Here is a 16,205-nt window from a genome sequence, read left to right on the forward strand (position 1 = left end):
GGGCCAGCCTGGAGCTGGGATTGCTCTCCTGGAGCTGCAGCCAAGCCTGGACACCCCATGCAAGTTCAGGCTGGAGGTTTTTGGGAAAACTGGATGGGTTTATCCTGGTACAGCAACTCCCTGGAAGCTTCCTTGGGATCAGCCCAGCAGGATCCCCCTCCCAAGGATTTCACATTTACTAAATGAGGACCCTGCTGCTAATGGGGGTGGAATCCCACTGCTCCCCTTTCCTGGGAACTGAGCACAGTCCATGAACTCTGGAGCTGTGAAATTCCAGCTTGTCCTGCCTGGACACAGAACAACCATGGCAGGGGACAGGGGTTCCTCCTGGAGCCTCAGCTTGGAGAGATCCATCCTCACCCAGAGGCAGCTCCCGAGCACAGACACAGCCCTCCCTCCCTCCCAGCAGGACTCGGTGAGGCAGGAGAGGCTGTCAGGAATTTAATGGAACTTGGCACTGGAAACTGTACAACATTTACAGAGAACCACACACTGTGTCTATGTACACCCTCTGCCCATTCCCAAAGCTCCCAGCCCGACACGGACAGGCAGTGACAATCCTGGGACGTGGAGTCACCGCTCCCCAAGCCTGGATTTTGGGATATGGCTCCCCAGTCCTGGATTTCAGGTGACAGAGACTGCAGAATCCCAATCCTGGATTTTGGGTCACAGAGACTGCAGGATCCCCATCCTGGATTTTGGGTCACAGGGATTGCAGGATCCCCATCCTGGATTTTGGGTCACAGGGATTGCAGGATCCCCATCCTGGATTTTGGGTCACAGGGACTGCAGAATCCCAATCCTGGATTTTGGGTCACAGGGATTGCAGGATCCCAATCCTGGATTTTGGGTCACAGGGATTGCAGGATCCCAATCCTGGATTTTGGGTCACAGGGACTGCAGGATCCCCATCCTGGATTTTGGGTCACAGGGATTGGAGGATCCCAGTCCTGGATTTTGGGTCACAGGGACTGCAGGATCCCAATCCTGGATTTTGGGTCACAGGGACTGCAGGATCCCAGTCCCCAATCCTGGATCTCAGGTGACAGGGATTGGAGGATCCCAGTCCTGGATTTCAGGTGACAGGGACTGCAGGATCCCCATCCTGGATTTGGGGTCACAGGGACTGCAGGATCCCAGTCCTGGATTTTGGGTCACAGGGACTGCAGGATCCCAGTCCTGGATTTTGGGTCACAGGGATTGGAGGATCCCAATCCTGGATTTCAGGTGACAAGGACTGCAGGATCCCTGTCCTGGATTTTGGGTCACAGGGACTGCAGGACCCCAGTCCTGGATTTTGGGTCACAGGGATTGCAGGATCCCAGTCCTGGATTTTGGGTCACAGGGACTGCAGGATCCCAGTGCCCATCCTGGATTTTGCTGTGCTCAGAGCTGTCACCACCTTGCTTCCCATGACTCTGCAGTGCCATTCCCAAGCTGGGTCTCTCCCTGGATTTTCCCTGCATCTTTGGAGTGCTAGAAGATGGCAGTGCTGCCACCCTGAGTATTTACAACCACTCCTCCTCCTCCTCGTCTCCTCACAGCTCCAACTCTTCCTCTCCTCTACCTTTCTACCACATGCAAGAACCCCTTGGTTGCCTCCAAGTCCTGCTTCCCTGTGGGAAGTGTTTCATTTCCAAAAGGCAACAAAAACGCGGAATCTACCTTCACTCCCTGCTACCCCTCTACTCACTGCTCCCCAAACCCTTGTACAACGTGCCTACAACCTTCCTACACCCTAGAGTAAAGCAGTTCTCTTTCAGTAGTGTCTCCCCCCAGCCCGTGGATTGCTCTTTGGGGCATCACCCCTCGGAGCACGAAGGATCAAGTACTGGAAAGGAAATGCCAAGTCTGAGCAACAAAAATACAAAAATAAAAAAAAAACAATCAAAGGAAACAAAAAAAAAACCAACCACCCCAAAATCCCAACCCCCAAACTTGAAACAAAACTAATAAAAAAATTTAAATAGTTGGCAGGATACAAGAGTGAGACAGAGGAATGTACAAAGGACACACAAAGATCAAAGATTCCAGTAGGTGAATTGAGAACCTGTTGAATTGGGGTCTGTTTTTGTAGGATTTTCCTTTTGGAACATGCAAATTTGCAGGAATTACCATAACCACACAGCAGAGTGACTTCAGGTGTTGAGTCCTTTAAGGGACTTCTGCAGTGTTGATCAAAACCCCCAGTGCTGCCCAAAATTCCACTTTATTTTCCATCCTCTACCATGGCTGTGGGAAACTTCCAGGAGCCCAAATTTGCTCTTCAGAAGTGCCATGAGGGTTCTGGACACCCCTCGTGGGTTCAGAGTGTAAAAACAGCCCCCAGCTCAACAGTAACTGCACACCAGTAGCTGCCATTCCAACACAAACCCAGGCTCTGATCCGCAGAGCGCCCCCAAGCGCTCCCGGTACAAAATGTACACGGAATTATTTATAAATTAACAGTTTTCCCAACCCCAGGTGCCTTTCCCCGGGCTCCCGTGCCTCCTTACGCTACACCAGCGTTTCTTTCCGCTTCCCGCTGAGCTGCTTCTCCCTGCATTTCCGGTGCCCCGACGAGCTCCTGTGGGATTTGAGCCCCTTGGCTTCCCCCGAGTCCGGCAGGGCCGCGCTCTGCTCCGGCTCCACGTGGGACATTCCCATTCCCCGGCTGTTGGGATTGTTGGGGTTGTTGGGGTTGTTCTCCTCGCACTCCTCGCTCAGCTCGGGCAGCTCGGCGAGCTCGGGGCCGGGAGCGCTCCGGCGGAAGGGGGCGATGGCGGCGCGGAGGCAGCTCAGCCACTGCTGCTTGTGGAACACGTCGTTGGCCTGCAGCGTGTGCGACTGGCCCGGGCCGGGCTCCTGGAAACGCACTCGGAAGATGTTCTTGGCTGGGGATAAAGGGAAAAGCTCGTCAGATCTGAGTTGGCGTTTAGAGATTCCATTGGTAGGTTTGAAATCCCAACAAAACCCCCCCCCAGTCCCAAAAATCCAGCAGGGAGACAAAGATGTTTTCTAATCCACGCCCCAGCTGTGAATTCATGGCTGACAGGATCCGTGTTGGGGAAGATGAAACAGGAAAGCCTTAGAAATATGATTGTCCGGCAAAAGATTTTGAGAATATGGAAACTATGAGTGAGACTGAAATGAAAGCAAGCTCTGAGATCCCTCAGTTACTGAACAAGTGGAAAACAATGGTGTGGCTGGCTGAAGGTGATCCCCTTGTGATGGAACAACACCCTCTGCTTGCAGACAGGCCCAAGGGTCAGAGCAGACCCTACAGCTTGGCAGAAGGGGCCCAAAGAGGAGTTTTTAGGGTTTAAAATGTAACACAGTGTGGTAATGTAATGATTCTTATAGGCTGTATGTAAATGCTGTAGGATTTGTATCTTGTACTAGATTGGTTAGTGAGAAACAGAATATTCAACACAGAAGGAGATTTATGGTATTGTAATGGGAACCTTGCTCTCTTACGTTTCTGCTCTCTCACCCTCTCACCCTCTCTCCCCCTCTCTTCTCTCAGCCTGCTCTGAGCTGTGGCTGCAGCTCCAGCAGGGCCCTGCACCCAGGCCCTGTGCAATAAACCCCAAACTCCACGGCCTGGCTGCAGAGATTTCTCGTCTCCATCCATCCCAACCATCCTACCTACCCCCAATGCTCCTAGAGAGCCGTACCTTTATCAGAATTGCCAAAAGCCCCTCGGAAGGAGCCCCCCATTTTGACATCTCCATCCTGGAGGTCCTCGAGGAGCAGCTCCTGCACAGGGATGGGCTGCCGGTACACCTGGAACGCCTGGCGCTCGTTGCGGGTCACCGGCCGCGTCAGCACCAGGATTTCTTGGAAGAGGAAGACGTAGAGCTTCTGGAAGAGAAAACATCCCAGTATTCACTCTGTGCTCCATGAGCTCACACATCCTGTGGGATTCAAGGCCACCTTATCTGCAGTTTCACCCACAATAACTTTCAGAGTCTCCGGTGACAATGGCAAGGTCTGGCACACACCAGGATTACATCATTGGCTTTATTATTTTATTGATCCCTAGAAAGGGAATGAATGATGACTCCCAGGATAGGATGATTAGGAGCCATATCTTTCCTGTGTCCATGGAATGCACGAGTGAAACAGCCAATTAAACAAACAAAACCCCCAATCAACAGAGAAAACTTGAGAAGATTTGAGGTTGAAATCAGGACAAAAGGCAGCAAAGCCCAGAGTGCAGTGGGTGGGAGATAAACTCCAGGCAGCCCAGCCCAAAGCAAACAGGCTTCATAGGAACCCTTTTGTTTGGAAGAGCCAGGGCTCCTAATGGGGAATGTCAGAGCATTACTGGGAGTAAACAGTGGCAGGAAATCCCTCTGGATGGATGGAGAGCACTTTCTGTGGGCACTCTGTGCTAATGATTTTCCAGCTTCCCAAAGGCAATTGTGGAGCTGTCAGCAGGAAACTTTCCCTTACAGCCTAAATGAGGCTGACAATTATGAGATTTTCCTCTGCTCTTTTATCCAATATCCAAACTACCCCCAAGGATGGAAGGCTCCCAGTCCTGCTCTGAGTTTAAACCAGGTTTCAGAAGTAATTAGTAAAAAAGGAGGGACTCACGTGTCCATTTTTGTTCTTCAGCTCCCCGTGGCACAGCAAAGCTTTGCTGCCTTCAATCCTTGGATCCTTCTGCTTCTCATCCAGGTACTCCAGCTTGTCAATGTAGTACTGGCACTCAGACTCACCCTTCTTCAGGTTGATGTCAGAGAGGACTCCTTGGATTATGGATATCTAAAACCCAAACAAATGATTAAGAGGGATTAAGTGCTTCCCTGTGTGACCTCTGCTTGTCTCCTTCACAACTCCCAAGGATGCAATCCACGTGGATTGATCCCTCACTTTCCCTGTCACGGATCTGAAACCACCCCCTGGGAACTGCTGAGGTTTAAGGAAGATTTGTGGAGCTCCCCCATCCCACGCCTGGGCCAGAACAAGCAGAGCAGGATCACTCACAGCCTCCTCCAGGATGTGGATGTCGGGGTGCTCCTTGGGGGTGTGCCTCAGGATCTCCTTGAGGAGCAGGGGGTATTTGACCAGGCGGCTCCGAGGGATGTCCAGGAAGCTCCACAGGTCCAGCTTGCGGCTGAAGGGAGACTCGAGGCAGCGCTGCAGGAAATCCTGCACCCTCCTGTCCTGCTTCTTCTGGTCCAGCAGCGCTTTGGCTGCCAGCTGGTTGCTGCAGTAGCCTTTGTAGGCGTGCAGTCGGGGTAGCTGCAGGGAACAGAGGAGATTTAGGAGTCAGAGTCCCTGTGGGAAAAGCAGATGTCACTCACATGGCAAACTCAGGGACTTCTACAGCACTCACTGGGGAATTTTTACCAATAAAAAGATAAGGGAGGGTCTTGTGAGGAGGATGAGGACACAGAGCCCATGAAGCTCCCAATGTTTGGATGAGCACACAGAGCCCATGAAGCTTCAAATGTCTGGATGAGCACATGGAGCCCATGAAGCTCCCAGAGTTTGGATCCTGTGAGGAGGATGAGCACAGGGAGCCCATGAAGCTCCAAATGTCTGGAGGAGCACATGGAGCCCATGAAGCTCCCAATGTTTGGATGAGCACACACACAGATCCCATGAAGCTCCCAGAGTTTGGATGAGCACACAGAGCCCATGAAGCTCCCAGAGTTTGGATGAGCACACAGAGCCCATGAAGCTCCAGTGTCTGGATGAGCACAGGGAGCCCATGAAGCTCCAAATGTTTGGATGAGCACACGGAGCCCATGAAGCTCCCAATGTTTGCAATCAGCAGGGATAACACTTGTGGAATCACTGGGACAAGGAGTCCAGGAGACACAGACATTTTAGCCCTAGATCAGGGTGAATTCAGGTCCAATTCCAGCCATCACAATCCCACTGTTTTCAGCACTGCCAGGATTTCCCTTCCAGTCTGCACTGAGGGCCACTGAAGCCCCAGAGCTCTGCAGCTTCTGCCTTTAAATGTTCCCCAAGCTCAGCCTGTTGATGTTGATTCCAAGTTCTGAACTCACCCACTTCACAAGGATAGGCCCAATCTGCTCCACGGTTCCATCTGGTTTTGTTGCTTCTCCCAAGCTTGCCAGTAAGTCTGGAATGGAAACGGGGAAAGAGGAATTGCACCAATGCCCTAATGAGTAACAGGAGAAAGCAGAGAGGTTCAACCCTAGCGAGCACAAAGCACCCAGCTGCTCTTACCTTCATGCAGAGGAATGTAGGAATCCAAGTCCCCAAAAATGTGGGTGAGCTCCTCCTCAGACATGATGGAGAGTTTCAGCATGGGGTCGTGGTAGGCCTGTCAAATGAAATATATTCAAATGTGCCTCAAAGCTGATGATTTAAACAGATTTAATTGTGCCTCAAAGCTGATGATTTAAATTGATTTATCAGGTGAAAGAAGTGAAGGCAACAGAAAGATAACACTGATTTGATGCTAGAATATTCACTCAGTGTGAAATATGGAGGAATTAAATGAAAAGCATTTTCCTGTGTGGATATTCCCAGCTGGGAGAGGGAGTCCCCAGGCAGCTCTGCACAATCCTTTTATGGATGGGTTTGCTGCAATCACACCAGTGCTGGCCCAGTGCTCACGTCAGCTTTCTGGGCCAGCTTTCAGACTGGGGGTTCTGGGCTGATAAAGCTCCCACGTCACGTTTGCAGGTGGAAAAATCCCTCACTATTCCCTGGAATGTCGTCACTGACTGCAGGAAAAGCCCCACTCACCTTTCTGGCCAGCTTCAGGTCTTCAATCAGGTCCTGCTCTCCCCTGGACATTTCATAGATGGCCTGGGAGGGAGGATAAAGCACCCAGAGTTATTTTGAATGCCAGTTTTCTCAGAAAGAGCCTTTCAGCTCCCATGATGAACAGCCTGCCCTGAATGGGCCCTTGGCCACCCCAATCCCTCAGGGGGCACCTGGGCATGACAACCCTGAGTAAATCTGCAGTCCCAGCCCTGAGAAAGCAGCTTTGCTTCCAAGTGTGTGAAAGCCCTGCTGGCCCCTGCACGAGCCAAATTAAACACCAGAGCCTTTTAAATCAGTGCCTTTAGGCAGGCAGGGCTGCAGACACAAAACCCCCGAAACCGCAGAGGTCAAAGCCCAGGCGGCTTCCGACGGCTCCACAGGATTTGTCCAAGAGCTCCAGGAAAGGGGAAGGCAAGGCCTTGCTGCCTGGCTCCCAACCAAGTGTCAGGAGCTTCAGCACAAAGACAGCTGGCTCTGTGAGGAACCTGAGGCTGGGGCAGCTGCACAGCAGCCAGCGGGGCCGGGGCTGGGATTTCAGGAATGCCATGGAAAGTTTGGCATCTCCGAAGGGTCACACTGGGGAGGTGAATTCAGAGTGGAATCCTCCTTTTCCCATGGCTGACAGAGACATAAATCTCAGCTTTGGGTGCACAGAAGATGCAGCCCCCCCCAGGCTGTTCCTCCTTTCCCAGCGAGGGAAGGGACCGAAGGCCTCGGCTGCTGTTCCCAATCCCCTTTTCCATGGGTGTTCCCATGAGCTTTCACCTCCTGGCGTTTGATTTCCTTGGTGCTCAGGGATTCCTTCGTGTTCACATCCAACATCTCAGACCAAAGGACACTGTTCCTTCTCTTGGGGGGAGTGGGAGCAGCAGACCTGCTGCACGACTTCTGGGCACAGCCAGGGGATTTGCTGTCGCTGCGCAGGGTGAACGACTGCAGGGATTGAAAAAATAATGAAAAATATTAAAAACAATGTGGAGAGCCAACATTTCAGGAGTATTAGATTATCCATTCCCAATCCTTCATCCCCCTGGGTTATCCAGGGCAGGAAAACACACCCAGACACTTTTCCTCAGATAAAGGAAAGCTTTAATCAAGCTGCTGAGGAAGCCCAGAGCTTGGCAAGGCTTTCCATGCCCCTCTCCCTGTGAGGAAGAAGGGAAGGCAAAGCTTGGCTCTGTTTCCCAGGTACGAGGAAGTAAATAAACAAAGATCATCACTCTTGCTCTGAAGAGGTTAATGAGAAGCCACTTGAACTTTGCCCTGTGTTCTGCAAGCTCCTGTGGCAGCAGTGCTGTTATCTGCAGGTGAGAGCAGAGCTCCTGGCACGGCTGCAGTGCCAGTGCTGGGCAGCAGGGCCAGCTCCCATCACGGTGCAGCACACGTGGGGGCACTTTATCAGCTCTTTATCACAGCACTCGATTGTATTTACTGTTGAACCTGTTTGTACAGCTCTTTATACCTGTGCTCTCCTGAGGGAGCACCTTCCAGCCCCAAGAAAGCTCACACAGAGCTCCAAGAGACGCCCCAAAACCCCACAGGTGCCTGTTCCACCCCATCCCACCAATCCCTTGCCCAAATCTCCAAGTTTTGCCCTGTTTTTACCTGGATTGTCTGCCCCAAGCATGGAACTGCCCCATTTCTGACAGGGGAGATCAGGCTGGCCAGGGAGGTGACTCTCACACAGAGCTCCAAAAGATGTCCCAAACCCCACAGGGTGCCTGTTCCACCCCATCCAAGCAATCTGTTGCCCAAACGTGCAGGTTTTTACCTGGATTGTCTGCCCAAAGCGCCGAACTGCCCCATTTCTGACAGGAGAGATCAGGCTGGCCAGGGAAGTGACTCGTGCTAAAGCTCACACAGAGCACCAAGAGACACCCCAAACCCCCACGGGTGCCTGTTGCACCCCATCCCACCAATAAATCTGCAGGTTTTGCTGTTTTTACCTGGATTGTCTGCCCCAAGCATGGAACTGCCCCATTTCTGACAGGAGAGATCAGGTTGGCCAGGGAGGTGACTCGTGCCAAAGCTCACACAGAGCTCCAAGAGATGTCCCAAACCCCTGTTCCACCTCATCCAAGCAATCCCTTGCTCAAACCTCCAAGTTTTGCTGTGTTTTTACCTGGACTGGACATGGATTGTACACCAAATTGAGTACCACCTCACATCAAACCACCACTTTGGATTTGAAGCAGCTGCCTGATACTGACACTTTGTAGATGTCCTATGATTATTCCTCTACATTTCCATCTGCTGATGAGGATCTTACTCTTCTGGTATATTAATTACAATCGACTTCCAATCCTTAGAATCTGGTTCAAGCCCAGAGAAGAGTAAGAAATGTAATTCTATTCATACTGGTCCTATCATTGACCCTAAGCATCCTCCTGACTGCACTAAAAGTGTCAAACTGCCCCATTTCTGACAGGGGACATCAGGCTGGCCAGGGAGGTGACTCTCACATAGACCTCTAAGAGATGTCCCAAACCCCACAGGGTGTCTGTTCCACCCCATCCCACCAATCCCTTGGCCAAATCTCCAAGTTTAGCCCTGTTTTTACCTGGATTGTCTGCCCCAAGCATGGAACTGCCCCATTTCTGACAGGGGAGATCAGGTTGGCCAGGGAGGTGACTCGTGCTAAAGCTCACACAGAGCTCCAAGAGATGTCCCAAACCCCTGTACCACCTCATCCAAGCAATCCCTTGCCCAAATCTCCAAGTTTAGCCCTGTTTTTACCTGGATTGTCTGCCCAAAGCGCCGAACTGCCCCATTTCTGACGGGGGAGATCAGGTTGGCCAGGGAGGTGACTCGTGCTAAAGGCCGGACCCGTTTCGTGCTTGGCTCCTGCAAAGCAAGCAGAGAACAAATTGTCCTGGCTGAGCCTCCCTCGGAAATTTCTCAGGCAGCTTCCAAAAGCATAAACCCACTTAAGGAGTGGCAAACACAGCAAGGAGAGTGTTTGGAAGCAGCCATTCATCTTTCAAGGCTATAAATATTTGTCTGAACTTTAAGGCTGCAATTAAACTGCAGAGGTTTTTGCCCAGTGTTAAAAGAGGTGAGAGAACATCAGCGAGAATTCAAAATAGGGCTCCAGCAGGGACTGTTATGCTTTGAACAGAAATAGATTAAAGTGTTTTCTGACACTCTGTGGCAGCTAAAGATGGAGCTGGGATGTGCTTCTCCATTTTCTCATCTTTTCCTCTGGAGCAAGAATGTGTTTTTCCATTTTATTTTGGAGAGCAGGGCAGCAGTGGGGGCCCTGGGCAGCTCCTTGAACAAGCAGCAAACAACCACAAGCAGAACATTCCTGCGAGGGACACGCACACAGATAAAGCTGAAATCCTTCACTTTGCACAGTTTCCTCCTCCTGCTGCTCTCCCCCACCCCTGCAACGACTGCAATTTTTCTTACACGTTGTTTAGATTTGAAAGCTGGAGCTTCTGCTTTTCCCCACCGCTAATCCCTGCCCGCAGCTCAAGTCTGTCCCGACCCAAACGCTGCCAAGAAAGAGGAAACGCCCCTGGAAAGCTCCTGCTGCTTCAGCTTTGAACGTTCTGTTGGCAACTCGACATCAAAAACATTGTGTGGGGAGGGCTGGGCAGGAAAGGTGTGCACGGGGGGAAGTGGGCAGAGAGGGGCTCCGAGTTGAGGCTGGAAAGGGCTGCAGGATTGTCCTGGTGCTGCCAACAGCTGGCACAGGGCTGGACTGACTCATCCTCAGGAGATGCTCAGCACCAGGCTCTCACCAGGACAGGGAAGCAGAGCAGCCTGGTGTGGGTTCACCTCGGTTAAAATTGGTTAATTATTGCTGGATTTGTACTCTTTCAAAAGCTCTGTGCTGTTTCCACTCCCAGCCCAGCTCGGGGGCCAAACCCTTCGCTCAGAAGGGACAAATGTTGAAAACAAAACTAAAAAAAAATAAATATATATAATAAAAAGGGGAATAGGAACACCCAGAGCTGGATTCCAGTCATGAAGCAGCACAAAAGCTACGTGTGTGTGTAAGATCTGATTTCAGCAACCCGAGCCCAGCAGCGGCCCTGCCCACACGCGGCGTTGGGCAATGCAGGAGGAGGAGGAGGAGGAGGAGGAGGAGGAGGAGGAGGTGAGCTCACCCTGAGCTCAGCCTTCAAACTTGCAGGGGGGGAACATGAAAAGAAACAATTTATGAGCCGTGCAGGAAGAAAAGAGCTCTTGGCACGGCACAAAGCTGCGCTATAAACGTTTGGGGAATGTCAGAGTTAGGAGGGCACCATAAACATGGAGAAAAGCTGTAAAAGTGTCCTCGGTCATGGGATCCTCAGCTGGGTTTAAGTGGGACACCAGGAACTCCAAGTGGGACACCAGGAACTCCTCCACTGACTCCAGACAGAGACAGTCAGGGAAAGGCTGGATAGTCAGGCCAGACTCAAAGACAACAAGGAAGGTTAACGCGTTACAGATGTTTCTGAGTGGAAGAGAAGGGAGGTGTTTACTTCTAGGAATTCATCTATCAGTGAGGAGGATAAATAAAGGGACGTGGGCCTAGAGAAGCTTAACAAAGTGCAGGAGTGAATCAGGGAAGATGCAGACACAGAGCCACCCACGGCTCCGGCGAGGCCAGGGATAAAAATAGCCTGGAAAAGCAAAATGTGACACTGCAAATGAAAAGCAAGAAACCTCGAGGCTGCAGCGGGTCACTGGAGAGGGGTCAGCGCTGCTGAGATCCAGTGACAGGGCCGGGAGCCCGGGGCCGTGCGGGAATGCGGGAATGCCGTCCCTGCACATCTGTGACACGTGCCCGTGCCCCAGGGCTGCCAGCAGGAATTCCTGAGCTCGGCTCAGCAAACGCCATTTCTCCTCTCTTAAAAAAAAATAAAAATTCCCACTTTGTGTCTGAGCGCTCCTCAGACACGGCCCGGCTGCCAAAAACCCATCTGGTTGCTGTTCTCCTCCCGAAGATCGTTTGATCCAGAGCAGGAGGAGGAAAATCAAGCGCTGGAATCTCCCCCTGGCTGAGCTGCGCTGGAGCCGGGTCGGGCTCCCCGGCCGGCCGGTGTAAGCCGAGACTCGCGCGGTTCGTGCTGCGGATAACTCGGGCTCGGGAGGGTTTTTTTTAGCTCTGTACTCGCAAACAATGACTCTCCTGTCTCCACGCCGCCTTCCTTACAGGAGCCGGATTACAATGAAGTCTGGGAGGTTTCTGTAACAATCCAGGGGTGTTACAGCACTCGCGAATAATTCAAACCCCAGCGGGGTCAACAGCTCCATCAGGAAATATTATTTTCCCAGAGAACTCTTTATTAAAACTGAATTAACACATCACGAGAGCAGCCACTAAAGGTAATTTTGTGCCAGGCGAGATTTCACACCCCTGGAATTCCTTCAAGTGCTCCTAAGTGCAGGTTAACTCCTGAAAAGATTGCACCTTGCTGGAAAGAGAACCAGGCATTACTTTTGAGCAAGGTTTTTTTTTCTTCAGCAGCACGCCCACAACCTTTCCCCTGTGCTGGGTAATAATTAGTGGTTTTTACGAGGATCCCTTGCTCGAGTGCGATTCCTACGTGCCGCACACAGCTCCACACGACACGGTGAGCAATGGCAAAACATTTAGCACGCGTGACAGAAACTCTTCCTCCCGAGCCAATTCAGCAAAAGAAGGGATTTTAGTCAGCAGCCTGAGTAATTCCTGCCAGAAATCACCGACCACCTGAGCACCGCCAGGGGAGATTCACACGCAGAGCCTCAAGATGAACAATCAGAGCTTTCCCAAATCCCCCATACTCCCGACCAAACCAGCTCAGACAGAAGCGTCGGCTCACTCCAAAATTCAGAATTCGAGGCGATTTACTCCCCTCCCAGAGCTCTGGTTTCTGTTATTTCTCCCCCAACATCTGGTTTCCCTTTTGCACAATGGGATTGCCCAAGTTTGGCTGTTGCAAAGCCGGCATTTGCTGAGGTTGGTGACTCGGCGCTGAGCCCTCAAACCCCAGCCATGTCTGGAGACGCCTATTTTATTTTTTTTTTTTTAACTTTTCCAGCCACTAATCTGAGCAATAAACCCAGCCCAAGGCTGCCGGGCCCTACCTGGCTGCTGAACTTTTGCTCCTGTCGCAGCAGGAGGCTCGGGAACACCTCCGAGGAGCGCAATTATTGCATCTGCATAACAACACGCGATAAAAATAACAATACTGCCAGCGAACGCACCGGCCCTCAAAGCCGACCAACCCCACCGGGGGCTTCTCTAAGGTTTAAGCAGCAAATAAGCACCTAATTAGGAAAAATCCTGTCAGTGGAAAGAGCGCTGAGAGACAAGCGATTTTAGAATGGAAACGGGCGATTTTTAAATGAGAACAGGCGAATTTTTAATGAAAAGCCACCTGGGGGGCAGCGGGGTCAGGTGAGGCACCGAGATTGGTTTGGCTCACTCTTTGGGGCTAGGATCTTAAATACAGATCTATCTGTAACGTATATACATGGATATAAAATGCATATTAAAAAGATATGTACATGGACTTAAACATATATACAGTTTATAAATGGCTGGGTGAGGCGCCTACATCGGTTGTGGCTGCCTGACCCTACTCTTTGGGGGCTATGAACCTAAATATATCGCACATGTATATATATATATATATATATATATACACACACACACACACATAAAATATACCTACACATAGAGATGAACTTAAACATATATGTATAGAGAGAGAGTTTTTTAAACCACTGGCTACCCCCCGCTCTGGCCGGCTCGCCGCCGCCCCTCAGCCGCGGAGAGCGGGAAGCTGAGGGGGATCCCCCTCCCCACTCTCCCCTCAACTAAACCCCATTTTTCCCCCTGTTCCGCTCACCTCCTGCTCCCTGAAGTGCTGGTTCTGCGCGTCGATGACCCGGATAGTCCTTTTGATGGGCAGCAGCCCGCCGAGCTCGTCGTGCGCCACCATGGCGGCGGGACCCCCAAACCCTCCCTCAGCCCGGGCTCATCGCGCTCTGCGCCCGCCGAGCGCCGCACCCGCGACCTCACCGCAGGGGGCGGGGCCAGCGCATAAACCACGCCCCCCCTGCACGATAAACCACGCCCCGTCATTGCCCGGGCACTGCGGACCCTCCCGGAGCCCCAAATCCTTCCAGAACTCTCCCAAAAAATTCTCCCAAAAAATATTCCTGCTCCTTCCTCCGAGTGCTGTGTGCAGCTGTGGGCTCCTCAGGACAGGAGGGAGCTGGGGCAGGGCCACAGGAGGGATGTGAGCATGGCTCAGGGCCTGCAGCATGCCCGGGGGAGGCTGAGGGAGCTGGGGCTGCTCAGGGCAGGGGGACACGGCTGAGGGAGCCATCCATGGGATCCATGGGCACAGAGCCATCCATGGGCACAGATCCATGGGGATCCATGGGCACAGAGCCCATCCATGGGGATCCATGGGCACAGAGCCCATCCATGGGCACAGAGCCCATCCATGGGATCCATGGGCACAGAGCCATCCATGGGGATCCATGGGCACAGAGCCCATCCATGGGGATCTGTGGGCACAGAGCCCATCCATGGGGATCTGTGGGCACAGAGCCCATCCATGGGCACAGAGCCCATCCATGGGGATCCATGGGCACAGAGCCCATCCATGGGGATCCATGGGCACAGAGCCCATCCATGGGCATCCATGGGCACAGAGCCCATCCTTGGGCACAGAGCCCATCCATGGGGATCCATGGGTACAGAGCCATCCATGGGCTGAGGGACCCATCCATGGGGATCCATGGGCACAGGGAGCCATCCATGGGGATCCATGGGCACAGAGCCCATCCATGGGCACAGAGCCCATCCATGGGGATCCATGGGCACAGGGAGCCATCCATGGGGATCCATGGGCACAGAGCCCATCCATGGGCACAGAGCCCATCCATGGGGATCCATGGGCACAGGGAGCCATCCATGGGGATCCATGGGCACAGGGCCCATCCATGGGGATCCATGGGCACAGGGCCCATCCATGGGCACAGAGCCCATCCTTGGGGATCCGTGGGCACAGAGCCCATCCATGGGCACAGAGCCCATCCATGGGGATCCGTGGGCACAGAGCCCATCCATGGGGATCCGTGGGCACAGAGCCCATCCATGGGCACAGGGACCCATCCATGGGGATCCATGGGCACAGAACCCATCCATGGGCACAGAGCCCATCCATGGGCACAGGGCCCATCCATGGGGATCCATGGGCACAGAGCCCATCCATGGGCACAGAGCCATCCATGGGATCTGTGGGCACAGAGCCCATCCATGGAGATCCGTGGGCACAGGAGCCCAGAGTGGGGCTGGAATTCCCTCCCTGGGGACATTCCCAGACACTGCCCTGTGCCCTGTGCCCTGTGCCCTGGGATGGCCCTGCTGGGGCAGGGAGTGGGACCAGTGACCCACTGGGGTCCTTTCCAACCTCACCCATCCTGGCATTCTGTGCAAAACGGGGCCTCCAAGAGGCTCTGCTGCAAGGAGGGCAGAGAGTCTGTCCCATCCCACAGAGCCCAGCCTATATTTGCTTTTTTCCCCATTTTTAGTGCTTTTTCCTGGCACTTGCAGCGTGGCGGGACAACCTCCTGTTAACAGCAGCTCTCCTTGCCAACGCTGGAGTATATAAAACCTTTGCTGCTGCGAAATGTTTAAAAAAATATTAATTCTTGTCTAGACCTGTGCTTTAAAGTCTGCTGTGAGCTTTAGAGCCGCGCTGGCAGCGCTGTGGGCTGGGCTGGGCCTCTCCCCTGCTCTCCCAGGGGAGCCTGTCTCGGCAGGCCCGGCTGGAGCTGCTCAGCCTTTGCATTTTCTGTTTGTTTGTTCAACTCCTTTTATTCCTGGCACTGCTGAAGAAATGAAAGCTTTCTTGTGCTGGTAAAAATAAACTTGGGTTGGTTTGGCTGCCTACCTGTGCTGCTTCAAGGGGAGAAATTTGGGGTGGGTTCCAGCAAACAGCGTTTATCAGAGTCAAGGAGGAGGAGAAAAAGGAAAATCCTGCTGTCCCCTCCCCTGGAGTTTTGATTTTTGGCTTTGTTTGCTTCTCTCAGCAAATCTGCAGCCACTTAACCTCTGCCATGCAAGGCCAGCACACTGAGGATTCCCAGAAATTCAGGATACACCGAGTCTCCCCTCGCTGAAGGGACAGACTGTGACTCTTGCAGACACAAAAATGCTTTCCTGGATTACCGAAATCTGCTATTTTTAACACCAAAGTGACGCTGACTCTGGGGAGGAGCACACAAACCCTGCCTTGAACTGATCTTGTTTTAGAGAGTATCAAACCAATTTCTCCTAAAACCCAAGGTCTGAGCCTTGTTAAACTCGACCTGAAGATTCAGGATAAAATCCAAGGTCTGAGCCTTGTTAAACTCGACCTGAAGATTCAGGATAAAACCCGAGGTCTGAGCCTTGTTAAACTCGACCTAAAGATTCAGGATAAAATCCAAGGTCTGAGCTTTGTTAAACTTGACCTGAAGATTCAGGA

The 16,205-nt window shown here is 52.4% G+C and overlaps 1 protein-coding gene across 3 annotated transcripts; it reads right to left on the reverse strand.

Moving 5' to 3' along the window:
• Positions 1–727: 727 nt before the first annotated feature.
• On the reverse strand, positions 728–13,692 carry NET1 (neuroepithelial cell transforming 1). 3 transcript variants are annotated; one of them, XR_009114346.1, is made up of 11 exons: positions 13,572–13,692; positions 9,475–9,582; positions 7,504–7,671; positions 6,718–6,780; positions 6,193–6,289; positions 6,009–6,085; positions 4,975–5,232; positions 4,582–4,752; positions 3,657–3,843; positions 1,284–2,873; positions 728–1,179 (listed from the first exon to the last, which is right to left on the reverse strand). XR_009114346.1 is itself a non-coding variant. In XM_058021933.1 (10 exons), exons 1-10 carry the CDS (start codon positions 13,662–13,664, stop codon positions 2,497–2,499), a joined length of 1,599 nt encoding a protein of 532 aa, XP_057877916.1. In that variant the 5' UTR covers positions 13,665–13,692; the 3' UTR covers positions 728–2,496. The 3 variants fall into 3 exon arrangements, 1 of the variants encoding a protein (XP_057877916.1); XR_009114345.1 differs by having other exon boundaries at positions 728–1,253; XM_058021933.1 differs by having other exon boundaries at positions 728–2,873.
• Positions 13,693–16,205: the final 2,513 nt, after the last annotated feature.

Source organism: Melospiza georgiana, chromosome 4 (assembly GCF_028018845.1).
Source record: "Melospiza georgiana isolate bMelGeo1 chromosome 4, bMelGeo1.pri, whole genome shotgun sequence".
Taxonomy (NCBI): domain Eukaryota; kingdom Metazoa; phylum Chordata; class Aves; order Passeriformes; family Passerellidae; genus Melospiza; species Melospiza georgiana.

What these genes read in the sequence shown, in the direction of transcription:
- NET1 (XM_058021933.1), bottom strand. Translation starts at nt 13,664, where the DNA reads ATGGTGGCGCACGACGAGCTCGGCGGGCTGCTGCCCATCAAAAGGACT. An exon ending in AGGAAATCAAACGCCAGGAG is followed by an intron (nt 6,781 to 7,503) that starts GTGAAAGCTCAT and finishes CCTCCCTCCCAG; the next exon opens with GCCATCTATGAAATGTCCAG. An exon ending in CTACATTCCTCTGCATGAAG is followed by an intron (nt 6,086 to 6,192) that starts GTAAGAGCAGCT and finishes TTTCCATTCCAG; the next exon opens with ACTTACTGGCAAGCTTGGGA.